General features: G+C 38.1%; 1 protein-coding gene across 1 annotated transcript; it reads left to right on the top strand.

The window, feature by feature from the left end:
* The first annotated feature begins 3,478 nt into the window (after nucleotides 1–3,478).
* Nucleotides 3,479–19,963, top strand: LOC116737587 (ATP-binding cassette sub-family G member 4-like). The gene is made up of 14 exons (XM_032590830.1): nucleotides 3,479–4,227; nucleotides 7,530–7,647; nucleotides 9,340–9,472; nucleotides 9,601–9,651; nucleotides 9,999–10,144; nucleotides 12,463–12,586; nucleotides 12,703–12,817; nucleotides 12,906–13,024; nucleotides 14,065–14,163; nucleotides 14,246–14,414; nucleotides 14,519–14,619; nucleotides 16,533–16,691; nucleotides 16,784–16,902; nucleotides 19,337–19,963. Exons 1-14 carry the CDS (start codon nucleotides 3,972–3,974, stop codon nucleotides 19,560–19,562), a joined length of 1,935 nt encoding a protein of 644 aa, XP_032446721.1. The 5' UTR covers nucleotides 3,479–3,971; the 3' UTR covers nucleotides 19,563–19,963.
* The last annotated feature ends 502 nt before the right edge of the window (nucleotides 19,964–20,465 follow it).

Genomic DNA, 20,465 nt, shown 5'->3' with positions numbered 1-20,465 from the left:
GTGGCTAAAATAAATCTATTGTTGTAGCAAAGCCAGGTCCTGTTTAGAGTTTGTCACAAGTCAGAGGCAACACAGCAGACGTGTAGAACAAGGTGGAATGGTCAAATGAGACCGATATTAAACCATCTGGTCAGGATGAAAAATGCTATGTGTGGAGGAAAACTAGCACTGCATATTAACACATATTCTATGTTGACTGATTAGCCCTGCATTCTGCTTGCTAGGCTATAACTGCTATTGTTTAACATCAAATTAGAAAGTTTACACAACACTCTGCTATATAACTAAGGCCATAGGCAATTTCACCACATTAGTTTTTGCCGTACCTCCGTCTTTGTCATGTTTGTTCTCTATTTCTTTTCAGATTAACAGGATTTATGGATAGATAAAGCTCAGAATCTCCAGCACAACTGTAGAAATTTTGAGGATTTTTCCAATTTGAAGCATATTCATAGTAAAAAGAAGTGGTTCAACCACATAGCCTTGTGGCACTCTACAAGTAACACTGGAGTGTGAAGAAGATTTAATGTTCACGTGAACAAACTGGAGTCTTTGGGACAGGTATGTCTTAAACCAGCCTAGTGCTTTTCCTGTGACAACCTTCATCATGTCCAAGTGACTTTCTAAGAGGTCATTTAAACATTTGGTGACATAATATCAAAGAAAAACAACAGTAGAATTCAGGACTAGTGTTGTTAAACTACATCTGTGCATGTGAAAGGAGAATTTTCAGACACACAATATGAAGGGAAGTGAAAGGATTGGGACTGAGTTGTGTAGGCATAAGAAAACCATTAATCAGTGAGTCTAACTGCAGAAAAAGACTACAATCTGCAAGGAAGCATAATGACTGAATTCTAGAGTGATGGAAGAAGGTTATGGGATCTGCTGAGTCCAGATTTACCCTCTTCCAACATAAAATCTTAAGACTGATATTTTTGTCAAACCCAGTAGGAAGCAATCCTTAATACCTTTTGTGCGTCAGGTTTGTAGACGCTTTAACAGTATTGCAGTGGTACGGCAGCACTATCTTCTGCCTATCTATCCGCACTAAGCTGATAGAAAGCACCTCAGGTCACTGAGTTCTTCTTTCCCTCTCCCATTTATGTACTTTTCTCTTCATGTAGAACAGTCCGGTCCAAGCTAACTCGTGACATGCTGGCACACACAACGTCTCTCTCTTCTTCTCCACCTCCTTCTCATCAGATCCATTCATCATCAAGAAGTGATTGCTCTCTGGTCTCCGCTGTCTTGCTGCATGTAGAATCAGTCCTATTTATTTAAGTGAACTGGGGTTCAAGCGTAAGAGCAGTCGTTTCCCATAAGTTAGCTCTGCTTGGTGCACCCACAGGTGCAGCGTTTTTCCCAAGCTGGTTACTTCAAGCCTTCCTTTTTCCAAGCAGATTAATGGTAAAAAAAAAAAAAAAGAAGGTTGATTTTAATCTTCTGGGGGATTAAAAATCCCATGAGTTATTAAATGAGACTTCTGTCTCAAAAAGAACAAATCACTGTGCCACCAAACACTTGGGAACCATTTTTACAGTGGCCTTTGCAGAAAATGTAGATTAAGCAAATCAGCATTTCAATGATCATGATCACAGAGGAGGCTGCATATTTATGATACTTTGTGACCTTCCAACATCATAAAGATTTTTTTCATAGCATAAACATAAATCATTCAAGTCTTCAGATTATTAAAATAAATTTAATCCCAGACAAAGACAACCTGAGAAGTACAAAATACTGAACCCAATTTGGAACCACTAAGAACTTCAAGAAAGAGGATCAACAGCTGTGAAGAAAGTATCAGGCTGCCCAGGAAAAATCCACAAGTGGATTCTTTTTAGGACAAACTCCTAAAATGAATTAAGCTAGGATCACATTGAATACTCCAGAGAAGAGCTTGCTTGAGCATTGATTTACACAACTTAGAATCAAAGTGCTGTATTTTCTATTGTACAGGAACAACTTTGCCCAGTGACAGAGGAGTTTGGTGAATACCCCTGATTTTTGTAGCAAGATGGAGCATAATGTTGCAAAGAAAAAATAATAAAGCTCCAATATTTTGATCCTTTAAGTATCAAAACATTGGACATTTTGCTCTCTAGTCATGGAACTTCCCAGGATATTTTCATACTGAGATACTGTTAGAATTCTGCATGAACTCGTCATACTTTGAGATCCCATAGAAACCTCTAAAAAAAAGTTCCACTAGCTACTGAAGAAAAACTGTTTTGGGAAAACAGATCCAAACCTAGACCTAAAAGAGTGACTTTACCAAAACATCAAGTAAGCTTCTAAAAATGAAGTTTTGTCTTTTAGTTGTAGTGATAAAAAGTTTTTAAACTTCCAGCTGACTGGTAAGTTGGGTAAGTCTAAACAACACTTAACACAGACCTGAGTGTCAAGCGTTGACATCCTCAGACAGCAAGGTTCTCTGTTTATTGACTCATCCTACTATGAGACAGGCAGTTGGCATAAAATGCAGTCGCTTAAGGACCAACACCGGATAAAACATCTGACATTAATTGAATCTTTTGTTTTAGGTCAATTAGGATTACCAAACTATTTATGTTTGCCAAATGTCATAATAATCAAAGATCCTTTTTATTACATTCTTTAAATACATACACCAGAATTATTATGCCTTTGAATAATTTTGGGAAACTCCATATGATGGTGTTATGGCTTTTTAAGTTTCTGACATGTTAATTTACAACAACTTAGTTAATTCTGTGAAGTCATTGGGAAATAAATACAAAATCTGAAAAGTATTTAGAAAGAATAATAAGGATCATTCTGAAGGTGTCACATATACATCAAAACATTAACATTAACAGAATGGAACTGTCCATCATTCATACTGCTCTCTTCTGTCAGAGAGATGAAAAGTGTTTAGTGTGAAATGTACTTGTCAACCACAGGTGAAAATCAAATGAAGCCTAGGCGTAAATTCAAACTGGAAAACTCTGTTCATCTCACCTGCCCAACCAAAGATGTTCCTCGATTCCAACCTATTGGTGATGATCTCCTCCTCCAATCATCAAGCGTCGCTCCCTTGATACGGTCCAGCTGATCATCTGCTTCTGCTTGTTGGCTGAGTGTCAACCTTTCTCCACCCCTCCTCCGCCTCCAGGTCTTCGCCATCCTCTCCACCACCAGTGTCCGGGCCCAATGGGCAAGAAGTCTCTAATCTTCATACACAGCGACTCATTATCTCTGACAGCAGCTACCAACGTCTTCCTCCTGGGTCCGAGCGCCAAAAACTTTCATTTGTCAAATATACTTTCTAATACCACTCTCTGTGTATGAGTCTTTACAGGTTGAAATGAGCTAGTGCAAATTCTGGCTGAAGCTGGAAAGTCAAGTTTATTTGTACAGCAAAATTCAGCAACAAGGCAGTTCAAAATGCTTATGATAAAACATAGCACAATAACTAATTATGAAACGAGCAACAAACCAATGGAGAAAACCTGTAACAAACATTACATATTATCAATTGCCATCATCAAAATCATCAAGTAACTATGCATCAAACATATTGATAATGTTCCAGTTATAATGGTTCAAAGGCAACTCTAAACCGGTGGGTTTTTAACCTTGATTTTTAGGAACTCAGTTTCAGCTGTTTTGTAGTTTTCTGGAAGTTTGTTCCACATTTGTAGTGCATAGAAGCTGAATACTGCTTCTCCTGTTTGGTTTTGGTTCTGGAGATGCAGAACAGAATCAGAAGATTTGAGTGGTTTGGAAGGTTGATGCAAGAACTGCAGACCTTTGTGTTGTGGCGCAAAGCTAGTCAGTGATTTAAGCTAACAGAGGTTTTTTAAAGTCTATTCTCTGAGCTACAGGGAAGGACTTTATTCAAATTAGAAAATGTCTGTATAATGAATGATCCACAGGGAAATTCACACGGATGAATAAGTGACCTATGTTTTAAATCTTTACAGCTCTCCCATAGCCCAAGAACCGATATGGACAATAAGGCACTGGAACCAGATTCTGTGGGTATCCCCATGGAGGAAACTGTAGTGTGTAGTGGAGGGTGCTTATCTTTAGCTCAGACTCAGTTGCAGCAGGAACCATCCATGTGGGCCCATCTGAATAAGGTTGAGAACCAGATTACTGATGGGCAGTGTTTCTTTCACTTACCCAAACGCTCAGCCGTGGACCTAGAGTTCATTGACGTCTCCTACACCATCCAAGAAGGACTATGTTGGAAGAAAACAGGTATATGTCACCTGTATAGTTATGGTAACTAATCTTATTTATCATCTGAACTCAATAGTTCAGATAATGAATGATCATCTGAACTATTAAAGTGGGTACGAAAAGTATTCAGCCCCTTTAAATTTTTCACTCTGCTTCATTGCACCCATTTGTTGACATAAAAAAGTTCAGATTATTTCTCATGAATGTACAGTCAGGATCTTGACAGAAAAAAAGCTGCATTTTTTGCAAATTTATTTAAAAAGAAAAACTGAAATATCACATGGTCACAAGTATTCAGATGTTTTGCTCACAGTGCATGTGTTGTTGATCACTAGTCAGCCCCACCCACTTCTTTTAGACTTCTGAGCTGACTCATGACCAGCTCTCCATCAAAAGGGTCCAGAAAACCCTTTAAACCCTCGAGTCTTACTCTCAGATGTGGATTTTTGGGATGATTTGTTAAAGCTGGTGTTGAGAGAGACTTATCTAGCCACTAACTACCTACTATCCAGGTGCCACACCCTTTTTCAGTTAGTGAAGCAATCAACTGAGTAGCCCTGCAGTTGCGTAGCTCCAAAAACCAGACCTCTGGTTGGTTCTGGTTGGTTGGATTCTAAGTCCAGTCTGCATTTTAATACAGGATGCCTGAGGTGGTAGTAGCGCCAGACTGCAGGCCATCTTTACTTGTATTTGATTTTTGGGTTGCTTTCTTTCTTTTATGCTGCTCTTTCCCCTTGTCTCTGTGTCTGAGTCCTCTTTTTCCTCGTCTGAACTGCTTTCTTGCACTCCCCTTGAAGGACCTGGCAGCTTCCGTTCTATGCTGCAGATTCTTGGATAGAATGCAGCCCTTCCAGCTTACGAACTTCAGCAGCCTCTCAGGCCTCTGTGTAGTGGGCTCCTGGCCAGTCCACAGTGTGAATGATAGAAAAATGGGGAGATGCTGCAAGATCTTCCAGCAGGTTTTGTTGCTCTGTTCCCTCCTCATCATCCTCAGGCCTATTGTCGGGAGTTGTAATTGTTCTTCTCTGATCTCTGGAGACTCAGACCAGCTGGGCAGCCCAAATGCTGGCTCACATACAATATCTGACTCGTCCTTGTTCAGGCTTTGGTTTTCGATTTCTCTTAAGAGATCTTAAAAGCTTGGAATCGGCCCAATGCGTCAATGGAGTTCGAGTAGCGATACATCCCCATTGCATCTGGATTTACCAGAAATCCATTTGGTCAGGCATCTCGAGATGCCAATTTCACATAGCATCATATTTTTCTGAAGGGCCGTAGATCGATGTCACCTTGCCTTCTTCCCAATTTTCAAGCAGGTTGGCCAGCCATGCTTTTGCGTATTCTTTCTCTTTGACATTTATTGGGTGGTTAACAAACCTTGTCTAGCATTTAATTTAATGAAGAATTAAATGCCATGCATTGAGATATGAAGGATTGACAGGGCCTCCATGCCCTTCCTGTTGGAGTCATGATGATGGTTAAAGAACATTGACTGAATCATTGGTATTCATGTAGGCAGCCCACTTCCAAACAGCAGTAACTGTGGCCACGTGATATTTCAGTTTTTCTTTTTTAATACATTTGCAAACATTTCTACATTATTGGGTTTTTTATGTCAAGATAGGATGGATTGCTGTACAATCATGATAAATAATATGAACTTTATTGATGTTAGCAAATGGCTGCTATGAAACAAAGAGTGAAAAATTTAAAGGGGTCTGAATACTTTTTTACCCACTGTATATTAAATAAGAGGGGCCCAAGGATGGAACCTAGAGGCACCCCATATGTGACTGTTGTCTGCTCTGTTTAAAAGTCACCAACTGAAAAAGAACTTTCTGTTCTTTAGGTAAGGCTCAAACCAGTCCAGAGCTGTACCTGAGAGTTCAGACCAGTTGGTGCAGTTTAAAAGAACATACTTTATCTTGATGAATCTGTTTGCTATTTTTCTGTTTAGCCCTCCTATTATGGTCATTTCTGAGGAGCAGCAATAATGTTCTCGGGTCAATTTGAGCCAGGGATTCATGTATTAGTGTCAAAAGTTTCCAACAAAATGTTTTGTATCTGTTCATAGACTCCATTGCTAACAATTTCAATCAATATTTAGTACAAAGATGTTTTTTACTTCTTAGGATGAATGAGTATAATCCTAATCCTATACTAAAAAATCAATGGTTATATATGGAAATTGTGGAATTTTTTATTTTTTTGCTTTCTGTATACAATCATCCACCTGGTGCTGTATTACCCAGTGACCTTGTCCAAGTTATCTACCCCACCTTTGGTAGCACAGTAGTAAAGGGTCATACTTTGTTTTTGGTCCTTTCAAGTGCTAATTTCAGCACTTTTATGGAAAGTGCACATGAGGACAAAATTGTTGTCCTCTTTAGGGCAATTTGAAGAAATTGTCATAGGTTATGTTGTGGCCCCTTAGGTCATTTGCCATAACAAGCACAGGCCTTGTATTGTGATTCTGTTGTCAAGCTCCTAAAGCTTTCCTGTGTAAAGCAGAATGTTCTATAAATAGCTGGTTTTGTATGATCAGATTTTTAAGGAATGTTTGTTTGGAAGGCATATATTGCCACACAAAGGACACCCACAATACATAAAAATGCATTTGATCCTGCTCCTTCTACTTCTCCCCTTAAATACACCTTCATTCTATAATCTTTTCAATAATATTTTTTCTACATTGAATTGGGCAAGAGCTATTCAAAAGCTGACTTGATGCTTTTGACATGAGTTACCATTTTTCTACTTTAATATATTGCTTGGAGGAACATAGCTTAAGTTTTCATCATTTGTTTCACAATCAGAATAATCAAACTAAGAATTGGCCAAAAAAGCAAAAGAGTATGCATTTGTGTGTCTGTATATGAGATTAAATTAATCTCACAGTTGCAAACAAATAAATAAAATTAAACAAATGACCCTTTTTAGACCTTAATTTCACTGGTGGGTCATATTGACTCAAACAGTATCTTTGCACTATATAGGTGTGTAGGGAGTTGCAACTATGTAAAAGAATCAATTTAATTTTATGTGCTCTTTATGCTTTTTAAGTCAAGCAGGATATGTTTAACTCAGAGAAAAATACTTTTGACCTTTTTTTTTTTAGATTTTTAAATTAAATAAATTTTTTAAAAATGTGTCAATTTGACAACATAACAGGAGGGTTAAACTCTGCTTTTTATTTATTTATTTATTTTTTACTATTATTTTCACCACAAATGCCTTTGTTCTGTTGTGCTTCATGCATTCAGGTCCAGGAAATCTTTTTGTCATTTTTTGTTTTAAAGGTTTGGTCTGATATTTTTCAGGTTTAAAATCTTTATTGCAGTCCCTTTCTGGAAGGTTCTGCAGTAGAGAGCTGGTAGGAATCATGGGGCCCTCTGGAGCTGGGAAGACCACACTAATGAACATTCTGGCTGGTTACAGGTAAGAAGAGAAAGCATGATTTATCTTAATGTATAATAGTTAGGTTTACCTAACATGCCCTTCAAACAAGATTCTGTTGGAATGTAGCTTGATCACAACTTTGGAAAAATCTTCTTTAGTAGAAGGGCACTCCTGATTTTGCTTTCATTTGTACTCACCAAATAAATTTTTCCATGATAATGTCTGTTTCAGTGTTGTATAAAGTACTGGAATCTCAGAGTCAAGTAAAAGTACAAGTACCTCTCCAAAATACGACTTTGGTAAAAGTCGAAGTCACTGACTGAAATGTTACTTGAGTAAAAGTCTTAAAGTATCTGAAACTTCTTGTACTTAAGTATGGAAATTACTGTAAAAATGGATGTACTCAAGTAATGTAATGAAAAGTACAAGTAAAAAGTAAAACAAGGCAAGTTTGAATGACATTTCTTATATCTTGGTAAACTTGTCAAATAAACTTAAAATAATGTACCCAACCAAGTGCAGGCAAAATGAAACCTGCTAATAAATTGTTCCAGTTTTAAAGAGTAGCACATGTTAATGGTTTGTGGTTTTGAACTTGCATGCCTTTCCTATATTCGTTAAATTTAGTCTAAATTGCTATCGCTATGGCTTCTGTCCCCCATTGAACTAGGGTGACCAGACGTCCTCTTTTTCCCGGACATGTCCTACTTTTCAGACCTAAAAAGATGTCCGGGGGGAATTTAAAAATTGTCCGGGATTTTGGTCAATTGCCTCAAAACACATTACATAGCTTACAGTGGATTATAGGGCACGGCGCTGCGTGTCACGTAATCCCTGAGCCGCGTCAGTGCGGGCAGCACTCTTCTCTGTTCGACCCACCCTGCCACCCGATGCAAGGTGTTCCGATTTCTGATTTCCCCAACAATGGGAGAAGCGAAACAGGTGTATCCTATTGGAGGTGATGAACAAGCCAGGCAAGCAGGCTACGACTTTGTTCGGTAGCCTGCTTGCTAATCAGTAGGTGGGGTCAAAACACTTCGTTTCTCTCTCTCGCTTTTTTGTAACGAGTAACTAAACCACACATTGAAAATGTATCGGAGTAAAAGTACGCAATTGAGTTCGGAAATATAGTGAAGTAAAAGTGAAAGTCATCAAACATTTTCATACTCCAGGAAAGTATGAAGTACTCCAAAATGTACTTAAGTAAAGTAGTGAAGTATTTTTACTTCGTTACTATACAACACTGGTCTGTTTCTCCTTCACCATCATCAGCAATGCCACCGCATACCTCACAATCATAACATGCAAAATCACAGTCAGGTAATAGCATAATTTTCTTGGATGAGGATTCAGTAAAGCACTAGAAGATTACACCACATTTCAACACTAGTGACACAAGACATAACATGTATCAAACCTGCACTATTTTTATCATAGCCTTTTCTGACTCCAGGAATTTCTCTGTCTACATTTAATTTTTTTATAGAGCAGTTTCTACCTCAACCAGCAGGTTTAATATTCCTGTGGCGGAAAAAATAAATTTTCTGTGACAAGTTGCATTTTCATTTGATTGCTTGCAGTATGAGAGAAAACCAGTGGCAAACTCACAAGTTTCCTCTTACTGCTGTGTGAAGAAGCCATGCAGTTTTGTGTCACTGATTTCATGATGTGAATTACACTGTTCAGTTTGTGCAAACTGTTGAGCTTGTGCATGTCATTCATACTGCTCAGAGAAAAAGGGACGAAGGGTCAAATCCTGGTAAACGGGAAACCCAGGGATCTGAAGACCTTCAGGAAAATGTCTTGCTACATCATGCAGGAGGATGTTCTGCTGCCACATCTCACTCCCAGGGAGGCCATGATGGTAAGCTGTGATGAAAGGTCTTAGTACCAGCTTTTGAAACAAAACCCTTTCCAATGAACATAGCTAGCTCTCTCCTCTCAACCTGTTTTAAATGCATGATAAAATGCATATTTTATTCATTGCTGCAGGTTTCAGCAAATTTGAAGCTGGATGAAACCCTGGAAGTGAAAAAAAATCTGGTGAGTGAAAGTATTGATATAAATTAGGGATGCACCCATCCACTTTTTTCACTTGCCAATACCAATATCTGAGGTTTAGCATCGACCAATACTTAACAACAGTGCTGAATTGACTTAAGTTAAGAAGTTTCTTTTTTAAATTGAGACATAAATGTACTGAATTACAAATTTATCTGATATCTCTGAATCACTCTGAGTGCTGTAGTGTCACAAGTTTGGTCAAATATAGAAAAACAATACAACTTGAATTTGTTCAGTTAGTGCAATAAGGATTTCTTTACATTAACTCAGTCAATTCTCATATCTTTGAGTGTCCTTTCTCCATCATCTTCAAAAATAACACACAGGTGGATGAGATTCTAACTGCCTTGGGACTCCTTGACTGTGCCCACACCCGCACTGCTGCGCTCTCTGGTGGTCAGTGTAAACGTCTGGCTATCGCATTAGAACTGGTCAACAACCCTCCAGTCATGTTCTTCGACGAGCCCACAAGGTAAAATAAAAGAAAAAATTATACCAATGATTTATTGTGTAGAGCAGACTGAGTGGTATAAATTAAATGTTATTTTTTTTATTGTCAAAAACATATGTCCTAGCATTAGTTTAGCATTTTAAATAAAGTCTTAAAGGAAGGGGTAGTGGTGTGTCTAAATCTGCAAAGTTTAAGTTTTCTAACAAGCAATTCCTTGTGATATAGTTGATATAGTGCTATAAAATGTCTATGTGTTTAGAAAATACTGGCCCTTTAAATAGCTGTGACTCTTGCAGCAGTATGAAACTGCAGAACAGCATTACTGACCAATAATCTGTTTTATAATCATCTTATACGTGCTACGTGTTATGTAGAATTATACTTGCAGTTTAATTATTTAATTATTTAATTATTCTAGCAGTTCTAGCACATTGTTAAATGTAAATGTTAAATGTTAAATGTAAATGTAAAGTGTTGTTTAACAATGTAAACAACATTTACATTGTTAATGTAACAATATATGAATGTGGCTAAACAAATAGTAATGAGACAATTACCCCATGGTAATTCAGTGGGAAATCCACTTTGTAACAATTTTGATTCTGAGTACTTTCATTGCAGTATCTTGAGGTATGTTAAAAAAATGAGATAATGGAAAATCTTTGTTATGACTGGCTCATAACAAAAACTGGAGTCCATGCAGTGGTTACGGTGCAGAAAAAGGAATATTTATTAACAAAAACTACAATGGATTGTGAATATCAATGTCAGTGGCATAATGCAACGCTTGGGTCTGTTGTATGTGTGCATATGAAAGTGTTGAGGTGCAATAAAAAACTCAAATGTGCAAAAGCAGGGGAGCTGAACCCTGACAGCAGAGCACCACAAGTGACAGAAGGCCAAGTGGACACCGAAGGCAACCCTGAAGGTGGAAACAGTCGGATTTAAATGTTCTGTGCTCCAAATTAGCAGATCAGCCATATCTGTAAAGGAGAAGAGCACAAAGGAAGACAACAAAACACCTGCAACCCCGGCCATAAGGCCCAGGGCTGTAAAATCTTTAAATACTTTGACCAACATTTTATTTGACTGATCTTCATCAATTTACCATATATATTTGATTAAATACTGCATTTTGTCAAGAATGTAGGCTATTCTTTATTCTGACTAACAGTGTGTGCTAATGTAGCACCGTAGTTTGGAAAAAGGTGCCTCGTGTCCTACACTATTTGCTTCATACAGAGTCTGGGCTCTTGGTTTTTGAAAAATGATTGCTTCCTGGACTCTGGTTAAGTTTTATATTTTACCTAATTGCCCGAGGCATATGTAATATGCGATAGTCTGATGCTATGAAACTTACCATACCATTCTCCACTGCAAATAGAGAAGTGCTGATCTGAACGAAATGGTTGTTAATGTTAATTTAATATTTGGAAACATGACCAACATGGACTGAACAATTTTGTTCACTTCCTCCACCCCCTTTTATTAAAACTACAGGCAAACTAGACTTCTAAAACAGAGCAGAAAATTGACATCATTCTTCACAACTTCTCCTTCTGCTCGAGCAGAGTTGCACAGGAAGGGAAAGGCCATGCATTGTAATGGAGCCAGAGCGCCTAAGGTTGGGACAGAAACAAATGGTGTGAAGTAAACTCCAGCACTGAAACACTTTGAAATAATGAAACACCAGATGACTGGCCTAACAATATATACATAAACCTAAATAAAATGTAATCTGCTTGACCTACATAATCAAACATTTATTTAGCCATATTTCTGTAAACTGACCTTCAATATTTACCTCTTTGCATGTAGGTGATATGAGTAGATGATGTGACAAATTCATATCTTATACTTGATTTTGTCATGTTTCAGCCAGGGCGGCACAGTGTGGTAGCACTGTTGATTTGAAAGAAAGTTCTGGATTAAAATCCCGAGCTGGGCTCTTTCCACATGGAGTTTTTATATTCTCTATATGCATGTGGGATTCCCTCCGGGTACTCCAGCTTTAGACAACGGTCCTGAGACATGACTGTTAGGTTAATTGGTTTCTCTACATTACTCAAAGTTGTGAATGCATGGTTGTTGGTCCTGTGTGTCTTTGTGTTGCCCTGCGATGCACTGGTGACCTGTCCAAGGAGTATACTGCCTCTTACCCAATGACTGCTGAAGATAGGCACCAACTTCCAATACCACCCTCTAAGGAAAAGTAGGTTTAGATAATGGATGGATTCTCTCATATTGTATCTGTTATAATTAGGATAATCCCAAAATTAATCCTGCTGGTTTAGCCTGTCCTTCTAAACTGCTCGTGGATTTGATACCTGTCCTTTCAGTGGTTTAGACAGTGTTTCCTGCTACCAAGTGGTGTCCTTAATGCACTCTCTGGCACTGGGAGGACGTACCATTATCTGCACCATTCATCAGCCCAGTGCCAAATTGTTTGAGATGTTTGACAAGGTGTGTATCTATCCAGTGATTTTGTGAGAAGCTAAGAGGCAATCACTGCAACTTTACAGAACAAATTTTTCCATAATTATTTTTCTTGGTAGCATTAAACTGTCTTTCTTTCACAGCTTTACATCCTCAGTCAGGGTCAGTGTATCTACAAAGGCTCAGTACCATCCCTTATCCCCTACATGAAGACTATGGGCCTCTGCTGTCCTACCTATCACAACCCTGCTGACTTCAGTGAGTTCACATTTGTACCAACTACCCCTTGGACCTTTTTCTAGTTGAGTCATTGAGTTTATTTCTATCTTCATCTCTCCTGATTCAGTCATTGAAGTGGCCTCAGGAGAATATGGGGAACTAAACCCTGTGCTCTTTGAGGCAGTTCAAGGTGGAATGTGCACCTTAGAACACAGGAGGAACCTTTGTGCAGCCAACAGCTCCATGGTAGGTAGCAGATACTCTCCTGCTGTAGCAGAAGCAGGTTTTATTTACCAGCTAGCTATGTAGTATACCATTTTGATTAGACTAGCCATGTTTCTGTTCTACTTCATTTCAGTACTTTCTTAGTTATTCTAGTTTGTGTTATGTCTAGTTATTTTTTTGGGGGTTCCTTTTTTGCTAGTTATCCAGTTTGTGTACTTTCCTTCACCTCTTGTGCCATTTTCTCTAACTCTCTCCTCAACCTGCCTTCTGCTCTCTGTGCTCACACCTGTAACCCGTTTCTAATCAGCCATCTGTTTCCTGTTCACTGATCAAACTCCACAGTATATATACAACTTCTTCTCAGTCACACCTTGATGATTCCTACTGTTAAATCCCATTATTTGTTCCCTGTCCCTGTGTTTTTTGTTCTTATCTGGCTCCTTGTGTTCCCTGATTTTTGTTTTTCATTTTTTATTAAAACTTCATCATCACCTTGCGCCTCTGCCTTGCTGCATTTGGGTTCTCCACTACAACCTACAACATGACAGTTATGATGTTATTCCCACTTCAAGAAACATACCTCTAATATTGCTTTGATTTTTATGCATGTTTGAGAAATCCTTTAATCTCCCATGGCATGACCATTCAGCTGTGCAAAATGCCTAGGTGGACTTAGCTGTGCTTGTGACACGCTGCTCCTGAAACATAGCTCCTCTTTGGAGCGGCAATTTCCAAGCTTCTGAGTTTCCGCCTCACAGAGCAGCTCTCCTCGCAATTCCCCCACTCAGCTCCTAAAGACTAGCTACTAGCAATAAGCAACATCTGCTGAGCTCATATGAGCAGGAGTTTTTAAAGAGACAGCAGCCCAATATCAAGGCATTAAATTACAAAATCAAATTCTTTTAAGTTATATTTGATATATACAGGATATTTATAACTGAAGATAACATATTTACTTTTTCTCAAAGACTGGTGTGCAATAGGGCTAATCTATAATAGCATTTTAACAGAATAATGTCATGAAACTAATCCATGTTGAAATCATGTTTGGTGTTTTCCAGAATGCTGAATACATTGAGAGCCATACCTTTGCCACAAGCACACTCACACAGTTCTGCATCCTCTTCAAGAGAACATTAATAACTATATGTCGAGATCAGGTACGTGTTAGTATTACTTCCTTACCACAAGCAATAAAATTCAAAGTGTGAAACAATATTTCTGTCATTGCTCTGTTCTCAGGTTTTGACCCACCTCAGACTGATCTCCCATATCACCATCGGTGTAATAATAGGTCTACTCTATTTAAATATTGGCAATGATGCCAACAAGGTGTTTAACAACACTGGATTTCTCTTCTTCTCTATGCTTTTCTTAATGTTTGGAGCCCTCATGCCAACAGTGCTGACCTGTGAGTATTATTACGAGGTTGCAAGACTCTTATTGCTGTTCATTGTCAATCCATTAAGTTGTAAGATAAGTGTGTGTGTAAAGTTGCAATGATCAACCCAACAGTTCCTATGGAGATGTCTGTGTTCCTGCGGGAGCATCTTAACTACTGGTACAGCCTAAAGGCTTACTACCTGGCTAAAACCATGGCTGATATCCCATTTCAGGTGAGCTTGCAGGTGTGGTAGAAGTGAACTGGTTCACCTCCAGTGGCACATTGTACACTCTAACTGTACTTTAGTGTTAGATGATAGCATTAATTTACAGCTTTTGTGTTTCATCTTGCAGTTTCTTCCCTTTATGTTCTCTTTATGTTAGCCTAACGGCTGCTGCTGGTCTAAGTTTGTTTTTCCATCACACTTTTACATTATTCCCAGTCAGACTTTGGATAGAATCAAAATCCCTTTATTCATTCCAAGATATATTTAACAGACTTTTAAACTACAGTATCAAACTTTTATTCAAAAAAAATGTTTTTTTTTACATATTTATTAAAAATTTCACTATATCATGACACTGTAAAATGAGACAGATAATGTGTGGAAAGATTGATCACCTCCAGCTCCTCCCTATCAGAGCTACTATTGCCATCTAAAGAATGCACTACTTCTGACCAGAAACAACCAATCAGAGGCAGGAGGAAGGTAATCAGGGCTTCCAATCAACCTCATGAATGTGCTGCTCAATGTTCAAATTGCAGAGAAACAACTCACCATTACAGGACAATCGTTCACCCACTATCATCCGTGGCCATGCTAATTAGCCTTAGCATTTACGACAGGCTCTACTGACGGGTAGTACCTGTATTGTTGCAGAGAGCAGGATGTGTAGGGTTGCGCACATGAGCTTGATTGACAGCACTAAGACCCACCTCCTGGCTCTGATTGGTTGTTTCTAGTTAGCGCTTAGAGAAGGTGGAGGAACTAGATTGTTTCACAGATTATCTCTCTCATAATCATAATTGAAACTGTCACAACATAGTGACAGTTTCAACAAATATGTAAAAAATTTTACATATTTACATACAAGTTACATACTACAGCTTTAAGGTTTAGTAATTTTATGCAGGATTGATGGTGGACAAATGAACGGAACAAAGACATAGTTATGAAAAAGTTGGAACATCCCTTTAAATATTTATATATTCTCAATATATTTCCATTTATGTAAATTTCATCTATTTTTATGTATTCTCTGAAAAGGAAAGTCATTAAATCATGTATACATGTAAACTGCTGGCTGGAATCATCTGATTTTAGTTTGATTAGTTCTAAACAATTACCAGAAAGCCAAAAAATAAATCTCATTTGTCATCAGTAAATGATTAAAGTAAGATGGTTTCTGCTGTAAAAGTTGGGACTGTATGAAATATTTAGTTATTTTCTGGGTAAATCAGGTGTTTAAAATTAAGTTGGAGGAAATAAGATATTTAGAAGGAAAATGTATTTCTTAAAACATGCTGAGATGTTTGCAGCTCATTCAGGCTGTAAAACAATGAAAGAGATATAGACTTTCAGCAGATAATAGGAAGTCTGAACTTAGCACAATAAAGGTCAACAACATCTTTTCCTTTGAGCTTTCATTCCCCTATCTGTCAGATACGTCATACAACATGCCGTTTATCTGATAGAGAATTAATAACCACTCCGGACACAAAGGCTAAAACACAGTGTTTTGTGTACAGTATTTCTCTATTACGCTTTTTAAATAGAAGTCAGAATCTGCTAAAATTAGCATGGGCAAGTCAAAACTTTATCAGAACCAGAAAATTTATATTTGCTTCAAAATTCTGATGTTTTGCTTAGTGAACTGGTTCTTATCTCTAGTAAACCTTCAAACTGCTATGAAGGTTTACTTACAACATCGAAAAACTGGCCCAGAAAATAAAAGATTCCAATAATGGGTTTCACTGACTTTTATCTTTGGTAAGAGATAGATGTCAACATTCCAGGAGTGGTGACATCATGCAATAAAATGTTGCTGAAGCTCAAGGGAACTGCTCAATCTTACCATAAAGAAGTGAAGCTGATGAAGAATTAAGATATCTTCTAACCAGTTTTAGGTTTCATCTTTGTTGCAGATGATCTGCCCCACCATGTACTGCAGCATTGTGTACTGGATGACAGAGCAGCCTCCTGAGGCTAGCCGTTACCTGCTCTTCATAGCTCTGTCCATCTGCACTGCCCTGGTGGCCCAGTCCTTAGGCCTGCTGGTTGGGGCGGCCTCCACATCTCTTCAGGTGCCATGAGTTCCAATTCTCAGGAACATGTAAGACCTCTTGGCTCACCGTGTGCCTAGATAACACTTGGTGTCCTCTGAACGGTTCCACAGGTAGCTACATTTATTGGACCGGTTACAGCGATACCAGTGCTGCTTTTCTCTGGTTTCTTTGTGAACTTCAACACTATCCCTAATTATCTGCAGTGGAGCTCCTATGTGTCCTATGTCAGGTGTGTAAATCTGCGCAATATTCACAGTCATCATAACTACAGATGGACCGATATGAAAATTTGAGCCAATAAATATATTGCATATTAAAATTGCTATCATGGCCGATAACTAATATTCATTGATATTATATACTATATATAGTTCTCTATTCTTTTACTCTTGAAAAAACAACCACACCACTGACTTCCCCACTGTCTCTCTACTTCAGTTATACTCCCCACAGTCCTTTGCTGCATCACTCTCACTGTCACAATTGTTCACCAAACAAAAACCACATGAATGACCTGCACCCATCCAGGAACAAACAGCAACAAACTGGAAATAAATATTGGTTGTAAATATTGACCCAGTTTTATTGATCAGACTGTTATTGATGTTAGTGTAAATACATTGTGAATCCTCAGTAAGATCCAAAGTTTAATTTCACATAGGCATCTGTAACCACACTATATGGCAGAAGTGTATGTATGTTTTTAGTTAATCTATTTCTTGTTAGTACAATAGAATAGAATAGAATAGAATAGAATAGAATAGAATAGAATAGAATAGAAGTGGACATGTTCTCAGTAGGTCTATTAGTTTATTTTAGTTATTAAAAAATAATTTTAAGCATGCACAACATTAATGTGCCTCCAAAATTCACCCATGTATATGATTGAGTACAACCTCATCACTAGTGACACTGAAATCTATTCAACTGAGTCTTTTCTGAACACCAAATGTAACTTCAATGTATCCATCTGCAAACATTTGCTTTGACACGGATGCTCTTGAATAAAGATTTAAACGGCCCACTTAGGCATTTTCAGAGCCTGATGTTTTAATTAGTTACTAGCCAATACCAGAATAACTGTATCTAGTAATCAGCTAAATGTTTTTCAGTAGCCCATGATAGCTGGACTGATGATGTTTCAATGAACAATATATGTGAATTTAGAATGAATAGTAGAACTAAAGTTGGTACCAGTGGCTACCTAGCAGCACTACTACTGTAAGTTAATGATAAACTGGTCACCTATCAAGGTGGTTGTTGTGCCTGGAACAAATAGATGGACTACAAGATGGCAGATCAGGTAGAGCACTACTGTGCAAGATAACTTCTGGACCTGTTCTTGTTTTACTTCACATGGTGCAAAATATGAGTTGAAAATGTTAATCTCTTTTGAGATTTACTCTTCATTGATGTATGACAGCTGTGCCGAGTTAAACTAAGAATGGTTAGTTGGCATGAAAGATCCTATCTGAAGCTCAACTAATACCTCCTAAGAAAATACCCATCATGATAAACTGAAAGACCTTAAGATAAAATTAAACTGAATCACAGCAAAAGATGTTGAACTAAAGTTCAAGACTCTTTCAACTCTTGTGTATAGCGTTAATGCTAAATTATGTTGCATTAATTCTTTGTTACAAGTCTGGAGGATGTGTTTCTAAACTAGTAGAAACTTGCTTTGCTTTCATGGGGAAAAGATACGGCAACCTTCCTTTGTCCGGTGTCTGTCATCTTTATTTTTATGCTCTTTGAAGAAGTAACATGTCGAAGGGTTCACCTCTGGTTCTGTTGTCCAAGTCTGTTCGGCATTGGAATTGTCTGGTTTGAAAGGGAATATTCCGTATTTTCTGGATTATAAATTACTCCAGAATCTAAGTCGCATCAGTCAAACAAGCATCATGAGGAGGAAAAAACATGTATGATCTCGTCGGATGTGATCTGGTGACACGTTATGTTCAGTTACTTGCTTTTTAACATATTCACATGGGATCAGCAGCCTCCAGAATTTATTTTCTCTGACCTCTGTCTCAAGAAGACAGAGAAAAGAGACAGCAGAGATTGTAGTGGCCATTGTTTGCCAAACCAAACATCCAATGAAAGTTCCATCAAGCCACTATAAGGCACTGGGGTCAAGTTTTCTGTACGCAGGCAAAAGAAGGTTTATTGTCCAAACTTGTTGATTGTTCTGGATGATTTATTTCCTACATTGTTTCAGCAAACAATTACAGAGTTCAAACTTTCCTTTGTTCTCATGCTGCCTCTCTTGCTCTGGTAAAAAATCATAGGCCCCAAACCCAAATGCCTGCTGGTCCTTTACCAGGCCCCTACACTTATAGAAAGTGGACTGACCCACCTTACTTCCTGTCTGACTCAGAAAGAATAAATAAGAAAAATAATAAAACAAAGATAAATAGAATCAACAATTATTAACCTGTAAATTTACTCTGTAAATAATACAAAAAATAGAAATTTAAGAATAAACTAACAAAATTCAAATGGATAAAGAAATAAAGAATAAATAGCTCCAACAGAGATTAATTTAAATTGTTTGGTATGTGTGCATTCTTTTGCTCACTTCCTGAACATAAAGCATTACATGTCATGAGACCAGCAAACATTTTTTGTTGTGCAAATCCTTCTTGTCTGTTTCCTTCCCACAGATACAGCTTCGAAGGGGTGCTTCTGTCTATCTATGGGATGAACCGCTCAGACCTGGAGTGTCCTGGGAAGGTGTGTAGGTTCCAACAGCCTGAAGAGGTTCTGCAGCTGTTAAATGTGGAAGATGCTGAGCTCTACATTGATTTCATTGTCCTGGGTATCTTCTTTATAGTTCTTCGACTGACCACTTACCTTGTCCTATGCTACAAGGTCAAGTCTGAGAGATAGATTTTTCTGTCCTTTTCAATAGTCTTATTCTTGTGCACAGAGTATGAGATGTCATTATAAACCTGGGAAGTTTGCTTACTCAGTTTTCTTCTGCTAAATGGACAGAACACAAACCCTCTTCTGGCAAGCAACAACTGGAGTGACAGTTCAGAAAGGCCATCAAATGAATCGGCTTTCTCTGTTTTACATCATTTAAACTGTTGAATCCACAAAGATACATCAACAGACAGACTGAGCCACTTTCCCCAGCACAGTTCCTCTGGCATGTTTGTTGAAAAGATGTAGAAATTTTGTTGCCTTACAACAGGGGTGTTTTCAAGGGCCGGTGTCCTGCAGTTTTTAGATATGCCACAGGTACAAAACACTAAAATGAAATGGCTTAATTACCTCCTTCTTGTGTAGATCAGTTCTCCAGAGCCTTGCTAATGACCTAATTATTCTATTCAGGTGTGGGGCAGCAGAGCCACATCTAAAAGTTGCAGGGCTGGAGTTTGACACCTGTGCCTTACAATGAAACATGTTATGCTCACAAAGTGAAAGGTGAAAAGTCCTCCACATGAAGATTCATACTGAAGTGAAAACATACTTAAATTGTTTGAAGGTTTGAACTCAAGCATGTTTCTGTTTCATTTAATTAAAGACAGGATGTGCAGGCATGGTTATCTGATCCAGTAACTGGAAGGTTTACTTATAGGAGAAATATTTTTCATGGCAATTAAGTGTAAGACCAGACTTGAAAGAAGTCGCTTTGTTCAGTGGACCCCACAGCAGCTCACCTGCCACCTTCACTGTGTCTGTGTAAATTCACTGGGGGAAAAAAACCCTCCATCCTCACTGCATTATTGTTCTTTTTCTTCCTCCACTCTCTCATATGTTACTTTGGATGATTGACCCCAGATACTT

This window comes from Xiphophorus hellerii, chromosome 18, assembly GCF_003331165.1.
Source record: "Xiphophorus hellerii strain 12219 chromosome 18, Xiphophorus_hellerii-4.1, whole genome shotgun sequence".
In the NCBI taxonomy this organism is placed as follows: domain Eukaryota; kingdom Metazoa; phylum Chordata; class Actinopteri; order Cyprinodontiformes; family Poeciliidae; genus Xiphophorus; species Xiphophorus hellerii.
The sequence above is the reverse complement of the archived record's forward strand: the minus strand, read 5'-3'. Positions and strand labels throughout refer to the sequence as shown.